At 41.4% G+C, this 20,515-nt stretch overlaps 1 protein-coding gene across 1 annotated transcript in view; it reads right to left on the minus strand.

The window, feature by feature from the left end:
• LOC125447006 (glutamate receptor ionotropic, NMDA 2B-like) overlaps positions 1 to 20,515 on the minus strand; it is a 382,369-nt gene that overhangs the window by 22,758 nt on the left and 339,096 nt on the right. The window contains exon 12 of the mRNA XM_059640487.1: positions 18,584 to 18,771. Coding sequence (XP_059496470.1) covers positions 18,584 to 18,771 — 188 coding nt within the window. The remainder of the gene's footprint in view (positions 1 to 18,583; positions 18,772 to 20,515) is intronic.

Genomic DNA, 20,515 nt, shown 5'->3' on the forward strand with positions numbered 1-20,515 from the left:
CAATATTAATGATTCAATGTTATTAGACACTAACACTTTGCAATATCAGCAAAATGTTAACACAATCATAGAATCCCTAGAGCATGGAAGCAGGCCATTTGGCCCATCAAGTTCACACCGACCCTCTGAAAAGCATTCCTAGACCCACCCCTCTACCATATCCCTGTAACCCTTCACGGTTAATCCACCTAATCTATATGTCTTTGGACTCTGGGAGGAAACCAGAGCACATGGAGGAAGCCAGCGCAGACACAGGAAGAATGTGAAAAATCCACACAGACAGACATCTAGGGGTGGAATCAACCTGGGTCCCTGATGCTATGAGGCAGCAGTGTTAACCACTAAGCCACAATACTTGAAGTTAACACATTGCTTACAAAAGACACTGCCAATACATTTGTTACTGATTCAACAAACTTTAAAGCATCAATGCTGTCATCACAGATCCTTAAGCATCTTCACTGCCCATATTACACAAGTTTAACTCGTTGGTGTGTTAACATATAACACTGGTAAAGTTACTTTAGTTCCATTGTTACATTAAAGAGATTTAACCTGAGGGGCATCACACTCTCAGGGGAGTGGGAAGTTCAGAAGGTAGAACCCTTATGGTAACCTCAACTGGTGCTGGCATTTTTGCAGGCTTTTGGCATCACTCTATTGCAATTCAGCCATCCAGTCAAACCAAGCAAACTAACCCCCAATACAATAGTATCACGTCCATTGCTGATAACCACACAGTGTTAACAATTTATTGATATCAGACAGCTTTTGCACATTTGTTAATGATGCAGATTGGACGAGAGATAGGAAACAGAGTAATGTTAATAGATATTTTTCAGGCTGGTTGAAGATCTATCGTGGAGGTCCCAACAGATTGGTATTTGGATCCTTGCATTTCCTGATACATATGTAAATGTTCTAGATCTTGGTGAGCCGGACACTTTCAAAATTTGCAGAAGACACAAAACTGAGAACTACAGTGTGGAACTTCAAGAAGGATAATGACAAGTTGATGGAATGGTTAGATAAGTGTGCAGATGTAGTTCAATGAGAAGTGTGAGGTCACAAACATTTTCTTATTCATTCATGGGATGTGGATATCACCGGCCACGGCAGCATTTATTGCTTAATTCTAACTGCCCAGAGGGCAGTTAAAGTCAAGAACAATGCTGCAGTTCTGGAGTCTCATATATATCAAACCGGGTAAAGACCTCCCCGAAAGGATTGCAGTCAACTAAATGAGTTATTGATGAAAATAAATGTGGCATGTGGTTACTATTAGAAAAGCTTTTTAGTCCAGACATCTGTTGAACTCAAATTTTACAATCTTCTATGGTGAGTCTTGAACTCATGCCCTCCAAACATCACCCTGGAGCTCTGTATTGCTAGCTCAGGGACATTATCACTATACCACTCCCTATTTTATATAATACACTGGTTACACCTCAGCTACAAGACTGTTTATGCGTATGGTTCCCAGAATGAGAAACGTTAGGTATGAGACTAGGTTGGAGGAATTGAGATTTTTTTTCCTGCAGAGGAGAAAGCTCAGGGGAGCATTGATGGAAGTTTTCAAAATCAAGCAGGACTTAGAGTAATAAGGGAACAACTATTCCCTTTCGGAAATGGATCAGAACCAGTGGCGACAATTTTGCAAAAGAAGCAAATGCAAACTTTTTCACATGCTGAGTACTTCGAGTTTGAAATGCACTGACTCTAAGTGTGGTGGAGACAGGTTCAATTGAGGCATTCAAGTGGACATTGGAGGATTTTTTATACAGAAACAAAGTTTAACTATATAGGGAAAAGGCAGGAGATTGCACCAAGTCAAAATGCTCAGAAAACTAGTGCAGATGGGCCAAATGGCCTCCTTTTGTAATGTGACAATTCTGTGATATTATGCAGTGTTACCGTTCTGTTTAACAGTATCATATAAGATTAACCATCAGTACTGAAGTCGGGATTTTAACATGCATACTACTTATATCAAAAACTAACGTGTTCCAATGTATTTCCAGACAGCTTTACACATATATCTCTGATAATTTGGTATTACATATTCACTTTTGGTATTCCTAGGATCAAGGTGTTCCAATGCATGAGTCTCAAAAAGTTATTATGAGGTACAGCACATAATTACAAAAGCCTAATGGGATGTTATTCCTTCTAATGAACGGATTGAACAGAATGTAAAGATGTTAATCTTTACTTATACTGGACATTGGTGAGACCATTTCACAGAATCTATCTATATTCTATCCTCAATAATGAATTTTCTCATCGTAAGGGCCATTCTCTGCTGTACTCTTTCCAATGCATTCACAGCCTTCCTAAAGTGTAGTGTACACAATGAACCACATGAATTTTATCCAGTGTCCTATTAGGTCCAGTATAAGATCCTTACTCTTGTATGCTGTGCTCCTATTAATAAAGCCTAGAATACTGAACACTTTATTAACAGCTCACTCTATCTGTCCTGCCACTTTTAATGACCTTTGCACATATACGCCTAGGTCTTGCTGCTCCCGCACACCCTTTAGAATAGTACATTTAATTTCATTTTACCTGTGTCAAAGTGTATCCTGTCATACTTCATAGACAATAGAATCCCTACGGTGTGGAAACAGGCTCTTCGGCCCAACAAGTCCACACTGACCCTCAGAGCATCCCACCCAGACCCATCACCCCCATAACCCACCTAATCTACACATCCTGGAACACTATGGGCGATTTAGCGTGGCCAGTCTACCCAGCCTACACATCATTGGACTGTGGGAGGAAACCAGAACGCCTGGAGGAAACCCACGCAGACACAAGGAGAACGTGCAAACTCCACACAGAAAGTCGCCCAAGGGTGGAATCAAACCCAGGTTCCCGGTGCTGTGAGGAAGCAGTGCGAACCATTGAGCCACTATGCTGCCCTAATACAGCATTATTCTCAGCATTGAACCTCATCTGCCACCTATCTGTCCTTTCCACCAGTTTTGAAGTTCTGTGCTGTTTGCCTCAGAGTTTACAATTCTTCCAAGTTTAGAGACTTCTGTAAAATTTTAAATTGCCAACTGAACATCAAGATTCAGATCATTTATATAAATTTATACAAATCAGGAAAAGCAAGGGTCCCAATATCAACTCCCAGGGAACACCACTACAAGCCCTCCTCCTGCCCACATATAGAGTTAAGAACTACTCTTTGTTTCCTATCACTCAGCAAACTTTATATTAACTACCCCTTTTACTCTATGACCAGCATCTCAAATGCTGCATGCAATCCTGTTCATTCAGTTAAACAACATGAAACATACCCTTCAATTCAACCAGTCCATGCCAAACATAATCCCAAACTAAACTAGTCCCATAGCCCTCCATACCTTTCCCATTCATGTACCTGTCCAAATGTCTTTTAAACATTAGGAAGCATATTTATGTTTTGGAGGTTTCGTAGACTAATATTTGGAATGAGAATGGGTTTTCTTATGAGGATAGGCTGGATAGGCTGAGGTGGTTATTACTGAATGAGTGAGCAGAAGTGTATAAACTCCTCAACAGCCTTCATAAGGTAGACATGGAAATGATGCTTTATCTTGTAAGTCCAGAAATAGGGGGCACTGTTTTAACATTAGGGTTTGCCTTTGTAGGTCAGAGATGAGGCAATAATTTTTCTCTCAGACAGCTGTTTCACTTTGGAATACTGTCTCAGAAGGCATTACAACATGGATCATTGAAAATATTTAAGGCAGAGGCAGATTGATTAAATCTTGCTTTTCTTGACTTCCCATCATATATTAGGCAAGAGAATCAAAGGTTATTGGGGCAGTTGGAAATATGAAACTCAAAACAAAACAGAATAGCTATGATTTTAATGAATGGTGGAGCAGTCCTCAGGGGATGAATGACCTATTTCTGCTCCTATTTAGTCTGCCAATATTTTCATGTTACACATAATTAATGTGTATCAATATTACACCTGTTAACACTTTATTAATTATATCAGAGGAATGAGTCCAGTTTATAGTTCATGTTAATATTTCAAAGATAATTTTTAGTTCTGGAATTTTAAAGTAATGTAATTAAAATACTAAGCTTTAAAATTAGTCAGAAAACTTAAAGAAATGCCAGTGCAAAAGACAAGTACATTTGTTCAAAAAACTCAAGAGTGGGCAGATGGACTTGTTTAGCCAAAGAACTGGAGAAGTGATATCTGTAATCTTTCCAAGAATAAGAAAGTTCAGAGTGATGATTTTGTTTTGAGAATTGGAGCAGGAATTTGATCCAATGACAATGAAGGAACAGTGATGTAATTCAAAATCACGATGGTGTGTGTTGAGGAGCAGAACTTGCAGATGGCAGTGCTTGTATGCACATTTGCCTTTGTCCAACCTCTACATTATAGGGGTTATGGTTTTTAATGTGTTGTCAAATGACCATAGTGAGTCACTGCAGGGTACCTTATATATAGTATACACTGATGCCATGATGTGTTAATGATGGAAAGAGTAAATGCTTTAGTTAGTGAAGGGATGCCCATGATGATGCTGTGACTTTAAGAGGTTATTTATCCTGCTTTTTTTAAGAGAGATCGGATGAGAGGCAATGACCTGGCTGCAAAAGTGTAAACAGCTTGTGAAACCTTGTTATTTTTTCCTTTTGAACATAGAAGCAGCCTAGCTGGGTGTAACCGGCTCTCACAGACCAGGCTTTCTCATCTTTTTTATAAGTTGTTAGGTTTAGCTCTAAACAGTTGCTATTGTGGACTTGAAGAAGTAGAAATTATCTTTTGCCTCACTCGGTTACAGCTGGAAGCTGGCACTTCTGTCTGCTGCTGGCTTACCTGTGGGATAAATCTACTTTTATGAGTTTGCCTTTTTGCCAAGGGGCATGTTTACGGGATACTACTTTTTGGAACAGTTAATTAATAATAGGTACTGTTCGATTATTCGGTTAAGTTTTCCATTAGAGTTATTCTAAATCCTCTTTCTTTGATTGTATTTTAATTATATTGTTTAAATAATTTTTTTTGCTTAATGTCAAGTAGGTTCAACCAGTTGCAGTGCATCTGGAACATGATACTTCACATTTGCCTTTAAAACACGATAATGTTAGGGTCTGTGCTATCTTCTTAAAATATTTTGAGGGGATCTGGTCTGATCTACAACAGTGCTGATCAAGTAGACTGCTTGATTCTTAAAGGTCCTGAGCTTCTTGAAACACCACATGTTCGATTAAGTAGAAAGTAATCTATCACAATCGTGACTTGTACTTCGTAGACGGTAGGCCAGCACTGTGAAGACAGGAAGTGGGCTACTTACCACAGAATTCCAAGCTTCTAGCCTGCTCTTGTGGCCATAGGGTTTATGCAGTTATTCAGTTCAGTTTCTGATCAATGGGAACCTCCAGGATGTTGATAGTGGGGGGGGTTCATCATGATAATGCCATTGAATGTCAAAGGGAGGTGATTGAACTGTGTCTTGTTGGAGATGGCCATTGCTTGTCACTTGGTTGATACCAATGTTAATTGCTACTTACCATCCTAAGGCTAAATATTGACCAAGTCTTACTGCATATGGAGATGGGCTGCTTGAGTACCTGCGGGGTCATGAATCTACTGAGCACTGCGCAGTCTTCAGCTCAGTTACTCCTTTGCAGTGTGTAACTGGGAAGTTAAAAAAGGGAAACAATAGCAGGAGCATCGAACAGTTTTTCATATCTGTTTTCATTGTAGAAGACTCCCAAACTATCCCAAGAACACTTGAAAATAAAGAGGAAGAACAGAGGGAGGAACATAAACCAACCAGAATCACAAGTGAAAATGTGCTGAGAAAACTAATAGAGATAATGACTGACAAGGCTGTTGAACCTGGCAAACTGCAAGCTACAGTATCAAAAAGGGTGTGTGCTGAATGAATGGACTATTGTGATTTTCAAAAATTCTCTAGACTTTCTAAGAGGTCCCAGCAGATTGAAAAATCAAAAATGTAACATGCATATTCAGGAAACAAGAGATGGAGAAAGCAAGAATCTAAAGGCCTGTTAGACTAACATTTGCCATTAGGCAAATGCTAGACGCTATTATTAAGGTAGCAACAGTAAGGTATTTAGAAAATCCCAGTACAATCAGGCAGCTTCTACATGATTTTATGAAAGACTAATTGTGTATCACTAATTTATTAGAGTTCTTTGAAGAAGTAGTAAGCAAGGTGCATAAAAGAGGAATACATCAATTTGCTGTGCCTGAACTTCTGAAAGTCATTTGATAAAGTGCCACATCAAAGGTTATCACACAACATAAAAGCCTGTGGGGTAGAGGTAACATCTTAGTATGGACAGAAGATGGGCTAACTAACATTAAGGAAAGAGAAAAGATGTACAGGCCATTTTGGTTTAGTGCCACAGGGATTAGTACTGAGTTCTCTACCCTTTGCAGCTATATCAATGAAATAGACACAGGGCCTGAATGTATAGTAGGTAAATTTGCTTATGTCAAATATATAGATAGGGAAGTTGTCAAAAGGACATAGAGCCTACAAAGAATTTTTGATAGTTTAAGTGAGTAGGAAAAATTGGGAGATGGAATATGTCAGAAAATCTGAAATTGTCAGGAAGAATAGAAAAAAACAGCATATTTGAGAATACAAATTGGGAAGCCTTGTTCTAGCTAGACATGATCTTAGTGAGACTACAACTAGAGTACTTTACTGAGGTTTGGTCTCCTTGCTTAAGAAATAATATAAACTGCATTAAATGTAGTTCAGAGAAAGTCTATTTGACTGTATCCTGGCATGAAGGGGTTAGCTTCTGAGGAAAGGTTGAACAGATTGTGCCTGTAACTACTGGTTTTAGAATAATAATAAATGATCTTATTAAAAGATATAAGATCCTGAAGGAACTTGACAAGGTAGATGCTGAGAGGTTGTTTTCCTTAGCAAGTGTCTCAACCTAAGGACGTAGTTTAAAAATTAGGGGTCTCCAGTTTAGGACTGAGATGAGAATTTTTTTTTCCCTCTGGAAGTCATTTGTTTGTAGAATTTTCTTCCTCAGAGAACAGTGAAGGTTGGTTCATAAATATATTCAAGGCTGTGTTAGACAGGCGATCAACAAAGGTGTCAAGAATTAAATAGGATGGACAGGGAAGTGGAGCTGAGGCCATATCGGCCATCTTTCACTGAATGGGGTAGCAAGCTTGAGGGGCTGAATGACCTATTCCTGCTCCTAACTCTTGTGTTCTTGTGAACATCTCAACTTCTGATCTTATGATGGAGGCCTGGGACAACACCTTGATGAACTCTTCAACCATCCTCCTTAGACTGAAATGATGGACCTCCAAAAACCTCAACCATCTTGTTTGCAAAGAGTGGAGAGTAGTCGCCATGAATCTCATTGACTTTAACCTTACTGGGCTCCTTTATATCACATGTGGAAAAATGCTTCCTTGATGTCAAGTGCAGTAATTTTCACTTCATCTCCTGAGTTCAGCTTTTTTATCCATGTTTTAATTAAGGCTACAACAAGGCCAGAAACCACCAAACTGGGCATCAGAGAGCAGGGTATTGCTGTTGATAGAAGTTAAAGACCCTCTCCATCACTTTGTTGAGGATTGAGAGGAGGTTGGTTGACTAGTAGCTGATTGCGTTGGTTCTTGAAGGCAGGACAAGCCTGGGCAATTTTCCACATTACTGGGCAGATGTCAGTGCTGTAGCTACACTGTAACAGCTTTGCTAGGGGCACAGCTAGTTTTGGAGCATAAGTCTTTACTATCATCAAACACTTGTTGTCACAGCCTGTAACCTTTGCAGTATCCAATACCTTCAGCCATTTCTTGATATCACATGGAGAGAACCAAATCTGCTGAAGACTGACCTCAGAAGAAGATTGAGATGTGTCATTCACTCAGCATTTCTGATTAAATATAATTGCAAATGCTTCAGATCTATCCTTTGCATTGAGGATAGGGATATTTGTGGAATTTCCTTCTCTTTCAGTTAGTTATAGAGTCATACAGCATGGAATATGACACTTGAGTCCAACTAGTCCATGCCAGCAATAATCCCAAACTAAACTAGTCTCACCTGCCTGCCCCTGGCCCATATCCCTCCAAACCTTTCCTATTCAAGTACTTATCTAAGGTAACAAAGTGTGGGGCTGAAAGAACACAGCAGGCCAAGCAGCATCTTAGGAGCACAAGAGCTGATGTGTAACTTAACTTGCATCCACCACTTTCTCAGGAAGTTCATTCCACATGCGAATCACCCTCTGTGTTAAAATATGTCCCTATGTCTTTTTTAAATGCTTCTCCCCTCACCTTAAAAATATGTTCCCTAGTCTTGAAATCCCCCATCCTAGGGCAAAGACACCTACCATTAACCCTATCTGTACCCCTCATGATTTTATAAACTTCTATAAAGTTGTTTATTTGTCTACTACCATTCATAGTTGCATGTAGCAGAACTGCAGAGTTTAGATCGATTCATTCCTGTTGTCATGGAAGCTTCATATATTTATAGTGATATTACACAGATTTATACCAGAACATAGAACAGTATAGCACAATACAGGCCCTTAAACCCACGATGTTGAGCTGACCTATTATCCTACTAAGATCAATCTACACAGCATACCCCACATTTTACTATTCTCCATGTGCCTATCCAAGAGTCGTTTAAAAGTCTCTGAAGTGTCTGACTCCACTACCACTGCAGATAGCGCATTCCACACGCCCACCACTCTCTGTGTGAAGAACCTACTTCTGACATCTCCCTGATACCTTCCTCCAATCACCTTAAAATTATACCCCCTCGTAATAGCCACTTCCGCCCTGGGAAAAAGTCTCTGACTATCCACTCTATCTATGCACCTCATCTTCTTGTAAACCTCTAGCAAGTCACCTCTCATCCTTCTTCACTCCAATGAAAAAAGTCCTAGCTCCCTCAACCTTTCCTCATAAGACCTGCCCTCCAGTCCAAGCAGCATCCTGGTAAATCTCCTCTGGACCCTCTCGAAAGCTTCCACATCTTTCCTGTAATGAGGTGACCAGAACTGAACACAGTATTCCAAGTGTGGTCCAACCAGACTTTTGTAGAACTGCAGCATAACCTCATGGCTCTTAGACTCAATTCCCCTGCCAATGAAAGCCAACGCATCATACGCCTTCTTTACAACCCTATCAACTTGGGTCACGACTTTGACGGATCTATGGATGTGGACCCCAAGACCCCTCTGTTCCTCCACACTGTCAAGAATCCTGCCATTACCCCTGTATTCTGCATTCAAATTCCACCTTCCAAAATTAATCACTTCACACTTTTCTGAGTTAAATTCCAACTGAGACTTCTTTGCCCAGCTCTGCATTCTATCAATGACACATTGCAACCTACAACAGCCCTCTACACTGTCCACAACTCCACCAACCTTCATGTCATTGGCAAACTTACTAACCCACCCTTCCACTTCCTCATCCAAGTCATTTATAAAGATGACAAAGAGCAGAGGTCCTAGAACACATCCCTGTGGCACACCATTGGTCACTGAGCTCTAGGCTGAATACTTTCCATCCACTACCACCCTCTGTCTTCTATTGGACAGCCAGTTCTGTATCCAGACAGCCAAATTTCCTTGAATCCCATGCCTCCTTACTTTCTGAATGAGCCTACCATGTGGAACCTTATCGAATGCCTTGCTAAAATCCAGATACACCATGTCCCCTGCTCTCCCTTCATCGATGTGTTTTGTCACATCCTCAAAGAATTCAATAAGGCTTGCACCTCAAAGCCATGTTAACTATTTCTAATCGATACTGAAGTGTATAAAGCTATCACATCCATTATTCACATGCCACAGCATGAACATATTAATTACTGTTTTAGGGCAGAGCCAATATTTCCATTTCTAATATCACAGAACCTTAACACCTGTATTACTGATATTGCAGTGCTAATATGTTGATTGCAGCCATTACACTTAATTACTGAAGATATAAATCTAACAGATTATGGTTTTGACAGTGTAACACTTTACTGACATCCTGCAGTCTTCAACTTGGGTAGTCTCTCAAGACCAAGGTTGACTTTCTCCCACTGCAGAGTTGTGAGTCCTAAAGAGTGTTGGATCTGCAAATGCTGATACAGGCAGAGCCACTGGGCTCCAAAGAGGTAGCTGGGTGGGAGGCTATGATTTTTACATGTTCCTTCTGCTGTTTGAACTTAAACTCAACCTGTACCTGTCAGAGATGCTTGAGATGGTTGTTAACTTCACCAATTCTTCTTCGTCAGTTTAGGCACTCCCAGGAGTCAGTGGGGTTGTTGCATTTTTTCAGAACCTCCTTGAAGCATTTTTTTTGACCTTCCTACTAACCACTTGCCATGAGTTCAGAGTGGAGAGCTTGAGTTGAGAGTCAATATGCTAACAATGTGGCACAGCCAGCAACACAGTATTTTTATTCATTTACGGGACATGGGTGTTGCTGGCTGGGCCAGGATTTATTGTCCATCCCTAGTTCCCCTTCAGAAGGTGGTGGCGAGCAGCCTTCCTGAGTCGCTGCAGTCCATGCATAATAGGCAGATGTCCAATGCCATTAGGGAATGAGTGTCAGGATTTTGACAGCAATATATTTCCAAGTCAGGATGGTGAGTGGCTTGGAGGGGAACTCGAAAATACTAGTGTTCCCTTGCTGGCTTTGTCTTTCTAAATAGTAATGGTTGTGTGTTTGGAAAGTGCTAAATAAAGTTCTTGGATGAATTTCTCCCGTACACATCGTAGATGATACACACTGATGCTACTGAGTGTCTGCAGCTAAGTGACTAAACATTTGTGGATTTGTTGCCAATCAAGTGGGCTGCTCTGTTCTGGATGATGTCAAGCCTCTTAAGAGCTTCTGGAGCTGAATTCACCCAGGCAAGTGAGGAGTATTCCATTACACCCCTGCCATGTGCCTTGTAGATAATGAACTTTGGTGAGTCATGAGGTGAATTATTCACTGTAGCAATCCCTGCATCTGACTTACTCTTGTCTCTATTGTATTTATATGGTGAGTCAAATTCAGTTTCTGGTCAGTGGTACACCCCAGGATGTTGGTAGTATGAGATTTAGTAATGGTAACGTTATTGAATGTTAAGGGATGATGGTTGCATTGTCTCTTATTGAAGATGGTCATTGCCTGACATTTGCATATGTTACTTGCCACTTATCAGCCCAAGCCTGGATATTGTGTAAATCTACTTGCATTTTAACATGGACCTGCTTCGTTATCTGAGGAGAAGCAAATGGTGCTGAATATTGTGCAATCATCGGTGAATATCCTCAATTCTGACCTATGATGAAGGGAATATCATTAGTGAAGCAGCTGAAGATGGTTAGGCCTAGGACGCTACTCTGAGGAACTCCTGCAGAGTTGTCCTGTAGCTGTGACGGCTGACCTTTAACAAACTGAACCATCTTCCTATGTGTCAGGAATGATTCCAACCAGCAGAGAATTTTCCCCTGATTCCCACTGACTCAAGTCTTGGTGCTGCTTGTTGATGCCACAATGTGGCCTTGATGTCAAAAGCAGTCACTCTCACTTTAGCTCTAGAAATGATCTCTTGTCTGTGTTTGAGCCAAAGCTGTAAAGTGGTCAGGAGCGGAGTGTTCTGATTGACCATAACCAGTGTCTAAATACTCGGTGATGTTTGCCTGAGACAGGACAATGATATTGAAGCATATTTCTGCCATTGGATTTGCAGCTTTGAGCAGACTGTGCTGATAATATTTCTCTCAGGATTTCAGGTGTCTGTTGTGCATTGTCTGTGTCTCAGATGCTTATAAATGGGTAGGTTGCACTACTTGTCTACAGAACCCGAGTTTGGGGTCAGGATTGAGATCTTTGTGATCAAATGCTCTGCTTCTCAGATGGCCTATGACTGTGCTGACACACCGAAGACAATAGTGAATTTCATCCTCAATGTCTGCCTACATTGAGAGGAGGCTCCCAGACTATGGAAATTGATCTACATTGTCTAGTGACCTTCTGTGGGTTTTGATAGTTGGGGGGACATGGACAAGGCAGGAGTGGACTGGTAGAAGATCTTCATTTTCTGGATATCCATTCATGTCCATTCTTGCATATGCCTCTATGAATGTGTTGAACGCAGCATGAAAGTCTGCCTTAGAATCTTCTCACATACAAGGATCATCCAGATGTGGTCTCATCAGTGTGGATGTGCATTAGTCTGTGGTGGATCCATTGCTGAGGGTCACAGTTTCTATGCAACGCAGAGGGTCGCGGTGAATTTCTGTGCACAACCAAATGTGAGGAGAATGTTCCATAATCCTCCCTGGTTGACAGAGTCAAAGGCCTTTGTGAGGTTGAAGAAAGCCATGTATAATGACGGCTGTTGCTCTCTACATTTTCCTTGGGCTTGTCTTGGAGTGAAGATCGTGTCCACTGAGCCTCTTGATGGACTGAATCTGCATTATGACTCCAGTAGGACCTCTTCAGCCCCTGGGAAGAGAATTTTAGCAATGATCCTCTCTGTGTTGGACAGCAGGGAGACTCCGATGTATAATGCTATGTAGCTACTGCAATGAAGTCTTATCACGTTTCTTTGAAGGTGCTTATAATTGCAGAGCCTTCGTCGTTCTTTGGCATGATCTCCTCCTTTCTGATAGTAAAGAATAGGTCGCATACTCATGCAAAAAGTGCTTCTCCACCATATTTCCATATTTTGGTAGGGATTCCATCTGCTGTTGTTGGCCTTATTCATTCTGAGTGGCCAGATGGCCTTTTCAACCTCATGTCAATCTGGGGTTATGCTGAGGTGATGGCAAGTATCTTACTGCAGGATGTGGTTGAGCACTGTGGGCAGCATGGTGGCTCAGTGATTAGCACATGCTGCCTCACACAGCTGAGGACACAGGTTCGATTACAATCTTGGGGTGATTGTTTGTGTGGAATTTGTATGTTCTTCTCATGTCTGCATGGATTTCGACTGGATGGTCTGGTTTCCTCCCACAGTCCACAGTCCAAAGATATGTAGGTTAAGGGGATTAGCCATGGGAAATGTAGGGATAAGGTAGGGCTTTGCTTGGATGGGACGCCCTTCAGTAGGTCAGCGCAGACCCGATGGGCCAAATGGCCTCTTTGTTGAAGGTGGTATTTGAGGTGATAATCACATAGGCTGCTTTGTCATGGATGGTGATTAGCTTCTGAAGTATAATCAGAGCCACCTTTAGGAATATGGACAGTCCAATATCACACTCCTGATTTGAACTCAGTAGCTAGCTGCCAGATTCTGGGGAGAGGGGAGGTGAGTTACTTACCCAGAAGTTCTAGCCTCTGAGCTGTTAGTTTGCAACAGCATTTATATAGCTCATCCAGTCCAATTTCTGCTCAATAGTAACCCCTATGATGTTCTGACATCATTGAGCTTAAGTTTTAATTTCTTGATACATTCCAAATTCGTGCAATTCTGAGTTGCAGGGGTTCTGGGTATCCAAGAACATGAAGCGAAAAAAATAGTATGCAGATTCAGCAAGTAACTAGGAAAGCTAATAGACTGTTTTTCTTTCCCCAAGAGAAATTGAACACAAAAGTATGGAGGTTAGATTACAGTTACACAGGGCACTGATGAGACCACATCTGAAATATTGTACACACTATTGGTCTCCTTATTCAAGGATGGATAAAAATGTGTTAGAAGCAGTTCAGAGTAAGTTTACTAGACTAATACCTGGAATAGACAGGTGTCTTATGAAGCACCATTGTGCAGGAAAGCTTTGTTTCCTTTGGAGTTTAGAAAAGTAAGAGGCAACTTGGTTGAAATATTTCAGATTCTGAGGATCTTGAGTTGGTAGATTTGAGGAAAATGTTTCCTCTTGTGGGACAACCTGAAACTCAGGTTGAAGTTACAAAATAACGGCTTGCCCATTGAAAACATGGATGAAACGAGTTGTGACAGTGAAAGCAGAGACTTTGAAAATTCTTAAGGCAGAGGTAGAGAGATTCTTGATCAAGAAGTGAATGTTTTTTTGGAGGCAGGCAGAAACATGGAGCAATCGGACCAGCCATGATCTTATTGAGTGTTGGAGCTGACTCAGTGGCTCAAGTGGTCTGATCTTGCTTCTATCTTTATCAGTGGTTTCATTCTCAGCTGAATGCTAATGAACCCAATTTGTGTTTTTTATCTGAATTGTCTCTTTCTTCTTCAAGGTTCAAATGTTGAGCCATTATCTCATCTGTTTTTAACTTCGGACTGCCTACTTTGAATACAATTTCCAACTCTTCTGCTGTTATCTTTGTTAACTGTTGCAAGGCACTCAAAGATAAATCCTGTCGCTCACACACAGAATTCTTTAGCCATGGGTATAGCCATTTTAACTCTAGAATCAATACGCAAGTGTGGAAAAAGAACCGGAGGAAGGAATGCCAGTGGTCTCGAGGCCAAGCACCAATTCTACCTCCTGAAAGTACCTGCCAATGTGTGGTTGGAGATGCAACTCTCGGGTTAGGCTCATCAACTACACAAGGACCCACAGAATCCCTGAGCAGCGAGATACAAATTCCTAGGTGGATAGTCATAAATGTCAGTGAGCGATGGCTGCTGCTAATGACAATAAATACAATGAAAGGTGAAATCTTGTTCCGTAAACTCTGGCTAAATCCAATGCACTTATCTGACCCTGTGGATTTAAAATCCCACAAAAGTTCCCAGTTTAGTACGATCTGCATAGAGATGGATCATTTTTAAGGAGAAATTTGAACTTCGGGTTGATAACATATACAAGATGAATCTTTTAATTGTCTTTAATCTTTTAATCCTTGAATATTTTAAAATATTTGCTGTTGTGAACATATTCAAAGTTGACAAAGGGTCGCTGGGCTTGAAATGTTAACTATTTCTCAAGCACTTTCTGATTCTGTTTCAGATTTCTAACATCCGTAGTTCTTCGTTTTTATATTAAAAATGCTATTGTCTAAATGGTTTTATTGAAGACAACTTAAACTTCAAATTACAGAACAGAATACTTCTCTTTTATTACTAGCACAACTGATTTTAAAAAAACACTTCAGAGGTTAACCTTACACTGTCCATTGTGTAGTCGATCGATTTTCTCAGACCTTGTTCAAATCGATTCCTAGCTCCCGAGGGTTTACTCAGAGATAGTAAGAATTGCCAATGCTGGAGTCAGAGATAACACAGGATGGAGCTAGAGGAGCACAGCAGGCCAGGCAGCATCAGAAGAGCAGGAAAGTTGACGTCTCGGGTCAAGACCCAAGAAGGGTTCTAACCCAAGACATCAACTTTCCTGTTCCTCTGATGCTGCCTGGCCTGCTGTGTTCCTCTAGCTCCACACTGTGTTATCCTGAGGGTTCATGACTGTTCTTTTCATTTCCCAGCCTGGTAAGTTTTAATCTCAGAACTGTATTTTTTGGTAAGGGATGTTTCTCATGATCCTCTGTCTAGGCTAAGCTAGGTACATTTTCCAGCCTCATTTCAAATCCCCTCAATCTTTTTTTCAGTCGAAGTGTGAACTCCCACCATTATTTTTATACAGTAAACCATTGAGCATTCAGTTGCTCCTGAATCTTGGCAGACTACCTATGTCAGTACCTTCACCTCTCAAAACCCACCACCATGATCGTGTGAATCACAGGGGCCTTGTATCCAGGTAGAAATGCTGAATAGCTATCCTTAAGACACCAACTGTCTTTTATATTGACAGTAAACAAACAGTAGGAACATGGAAAGCACCAAGAATCAGAGGGACATTGTTGTAGATGTCCACCAGTCTTTTAAGGTATCAGAGCAGATGGATAAACTGGTTGAAAAGGCATATGGGATACTTGCCTTGATTAGCTAAGGTTAGTGGCCTGCATGCTGGCTTAGGGGTTAGCACTGCTGCCTCACAGTACCTGCAACCTGGGTTTGATTCCACCCTCGGCTAGCTGTTTGCATGGAGTTTGCACATTCTCCCCACATTTGCACAATTTCCTCCCACAATCCAAAGAAATGAAGGTTAGATGGATTGGCCATGCTAAATTGCCCAATGTCCAGGGATGTGCATCCAACTGGATTGCCCATGGGAAATAGAGGGATGGCGGGGGGGAGGGGGAATGGGTGGTGGATCTGGGTGGGATGCCCTTCAGATGGTTGAATTGCATGAATAGCCTGCTGCCACACTGTAGGGGACTTTATGAATTTAAGTGGATAGTGTAACGCACAACTGTATACAGCTTCGTATTCTCCACACTTTCCTGACACATGCGCTACTAAGATTATGCAGTGTTAACACGTACATTACCAATGTCATACAATGTTAACATATTATTTACAAATATCCCATGACTGTAGCACATCATGCATGAACTCATACACTATTACCACATTCATTGCGGGTAAAACAGCTTTCACACACTTAATAAGTGGGCTGAATCTTCACTCTCCATTATCAGGAATATAGAATTGAAAAACATGCAATTTTGCAAACTTGACTTGGGAAAATTGCCCCAGATGTTTGATATTTATTCTGAGGTTGCCGAGTGTTAACAGGAATTGGGCCCATATTACCCCCAGAAACAGGATAGGAGCAGCCAAAGATGCTGCCAGATGCACACTGGTGGGATCTGTAAAGGGCTGGCCTCAGTATGCCGGCACATCTAAGAAAAAGAATAAAATGAAAGGGAAGGCCTTTAGCCCTTGTGCCTCATATCCCCCATACTCCCCATGTACATCTATGCCTACTCATGCTATTCCATGCCTTCCATCCATCCCCATGGCTCCAAATACTCTCCATGCCAACCTATGTCTCCACTCACCCCACGGCCCTAAATAGCCCTATGCCAACTTAGTGCTAACTCATGCCATCCCATGACCGTACCCACTGCCTTTGCCCTTACACTGTCTTTGACAACTTACCATGTATCCACCCTGGGAAGACCTCAGGAGTCTAACTGAGACATTCAAGAGGGAATTGGATGATTATTTGGATAGAAATAATGTGCAAGGTAATGGGAAAAAGCAGGTGGTTAGCGCTTGATAACAACGCTCATTTGAAAAACTGGTATAGACATGATGGGCCGAAGGTTCATGACTATAATCACTTTCTGCGATTGTGTGAAATTTTTGATGGTTCCAAATATCCTATTGACCTGTTGTACACATTCATGTCGATTCTTAACAGTCCCAAAAGGCACATTATCTCTCCTAAAGAATTGATCTAAATTGGTAACCTGTGTGACTAAACAACTTCAGTGGCTTTAGACCTCTTCCTTCAAAGCTGTAAAGTGCAACCATCATGCAATGGACAAACCAATAACAAAAAGCTTCATCGGGTCTGATGAAGGGTCACCTACACTCAAAATATTAACTTGCTCTCTCTCCTAGATGCTGCCTGACCTGCTGGGATTTCGAGTATTTTTTTTTCCATTAACAAAAATACCAGACCTGTTTGAAGGGACTTACACTTTTAGATGTGTAGCTATATTGTGAATCATGATGTGCAATCCAGAACCTGTTCTGCTTCCCTCTAATCAGCCCTCATTGAAACATTGAATCTGAATAATGTGGAAAGAGGTCATTCAGCCCATCGAGTTATACTGACCCCCCTCCCCCCAAAGAGCACCCCACCCTATCTTTGTAACTCTGCATTTCCCATGGCTAATCCATCTTGCTGGCACATCCCTGGGCACTATGAGCAATTTGGCATGGTCAATCCACCTAACCTGTACATCTTTAGACATCATCCTCTGATGGTGGGTGTCAGACTTGGGAGAAGAACATCCAGAATCAGGACTGCAGTGCCACTTTGGCTAAGCTTGGGAGTCTTTCTGTTCCTGCGAAAATTTAGGTCCATTCAAAACTTGCATTAGAGAAGCCACACTGTTTCCATTACTAGTATTACATCGTTTTAGTTCCTCCAATACTGGTACTGAACAGCAATAACACATGTAATATTAAACAGCATCAACACTTTGATTTTTAATGTCATGCAGTTTTAGCACTTCCATTACTGGTATCTCACATGGCTAACATATTTATCACTAATAACATAGCACTAATACATGAACTCCTGCTATCACAGTAAATTCATTATTGCTCTCAGAATTTTAATACACATGCGTTGCACAACACTAACACATTCATTGCTGTTCATGCATTCATGTCTGATGAAGGGTCTAGGCCCGAAACGTCAGCTTTTGTGCTCCTGAGATGCTGCTTGGCCTGCTGTGTTCAGCCAGCTCCACACTTTGTTATCTTGGATTCTCCAGCATCTGCAGTTCCCATTATCACTGATGCCATTAAGGCATTCGTCATTGATTTCACTGTGTTACCACATTCATTACGGATGTCAACGTGTTAACACATTTAACACTCCCATTAAAGTGTGTTTACGCATATTAATTGAGAAAACATTGGGGTCCTGCCATGAGGATAATAGTACAGATTGAACTCAAGGTTCCATAATTAAAGGTCTCTGATCTAATCAGGTTCTACTCAATCTCCCATTCTCCATATCAGCTACACTACTGCCTTGCTCAATTTGATTCTGCACACTTCACATCCTTTGCCTGGTTATTGCACAGATGTAGAAGGATTGAATTCTCTCTTACCATCACCAAATAACTGCAGGATGGCAAGGTCCACTGGACGTTTCCAGCCGCTGTTTTTCTGGATGGCAATGCCATAACCAGTGGTTGCGAATACCTTGCCACTGCCGATTGTAACAAGCTTGCAGCCTTCATCTCTCCCAGCCATGTAATTCAGCACAGCCGCGTCATAGATAAAAGCATCCAGCTTCCTGCAGGGGCGAGGAAACATGGATCAGAGTTCAAGTTTCTAGTGATCATGAACATCACAAAGAAAGAAACATTGCTGCCTTATGGAACCTCTCCTCAGAAGGGTGGCAAGGTGTGAGTTATTTTTGTTATAAACGCCCATTTTCACCTGTCCCATGATTTACTGAGTGACCATTGCTTTCTGGCAGTGTTTGTGCTGGGAGAACTGTTGACCAACACACCAGGTGAGTTCCTCTGCTGCCGCTGAACATAAATCCGGAGAAGAAAGGAGTGGCAACTAGTGCAGTATCTGAACCAAAGGATAGCCATGTAGCCTCGATCACACATAATCAAAATAGGGCCCCACAAGAAGATCCCTGGGTGTTCCCAAGATCAGATACTTTTCTTCATATACAAAACAAACCAAAAAAAATCACTTTTCTTCATATGTTGACTTGTGAACGTAATATTTCTGTTGCAGAAGATGAATAAAGCGTATTCACTGCAATTTTACCATTGTTTCCTTTGGCAGTGTCTATGAGAAGTTCAATAGACAGTCTTCTGGACTCTGCCAACAGTTGGAGGTAAATCCTCTAAGTGTACTAATATAAAAGGATGTGGTGGGAGCCCTTTTTTTAACAGAACTTAAGAATTAGGAGCAGGAGTAGGCCATCTGGCCCATCAAGCCTGCTCCACCATTTAATAAGACCATGGCTGATCTTTTTGTGGACTCAGCTCCACTTACCCACCCACTCACCTTAACCCTTAATTCCTTTACTGTTGAAAAATCTATCTATCTTTGCCTTAAAAAACATGAAATCCAACAGGTTCAACTATGAGTTCAATTTCAAAAGTGAGGCACAGACTATCATCCTTCTGCAAAGGCTGAAGTGTTTTTCACTCTGTCAGCTTCCAAAATAGGGCATCTCTGTGGACAGAGGCTTATTTTATAATAGCTAAGAAGACACAGTGGCTATTTACTGCATTAGTTATACAAAATCTTGGAATAATAATATGGCGATATGAATTCAAACCCCACTGTACTAGTTAAGGAATTTAAATTCAGTTGAATAAACCTAGAATAAAAAGTCATTATCAGTAATGGTGGTCACGACACTATTGTACAACTCCAAACGTTTCACTAAGGCCCTTAAGGGAAGTAAAGCCACTGTGTTTACCCGGTCTGATGAAATGGCCTAGCAAGGTACTCAGCTATCCCACTGAAGTGAAGGGTTATTAGGAATAAACAATGAGCTGACTTTGTTAGTGACGTCTGCTGTATCAAGTAATGGTTCTCAAAGAGTTAATGTCGGAGACTGTAATAAGCTTCACCCAATCTGTTCATGTTATGCTGAAATGGGTGGGGTTAAGGTAGAACATCTTAGGACTTGTAGAGGGGCAACAAAGTGGCTTGCTGGTTAGCACTGCTGCCCCACACCACCTGGGATTCGGATTCCTTGGGAGACTGTGTGAGGTTGTACATTCTCCCCGTGTCAGCGTGGATTTCTGCCAGGTCCTCCAGTTTCCTCCCACAGGCCAAAGATGTGCAAGTAAGGGTGGATTGGACACGGGAGGTGTTGGATGATGGGGTGGGCCTGAGTAAGCTGACCTTCAGAGGGTCATTGTGGACTCAATGGGTTGAATGGCCTGCTTCCACACTGTAGGGATTCTATGATTTCTAGATTGAAGAGTTATATCCATGAGTCTCCTTGTAGATACTTTTCAACATCCTTTTCAAACATGTTATGACACACATCTGTGGTAGGT

The sequence above is a fragment of the Stegostoma tigrinum genome, chromosome 38, assembly GCF_030684315.1.
Source record: "Stegostoma tigrinum isolate sSteTig4 chromosome 38, sSteTig4.hap1, whole genome shotgun sequence".
NCBI classification, from domain to species: Eukaryota; Metazoa; Chordata; class Chondrichthyes; order Orectolobiformes; family Stegostomatidae; genus Stegostoma; species Stegostoma tigrinum.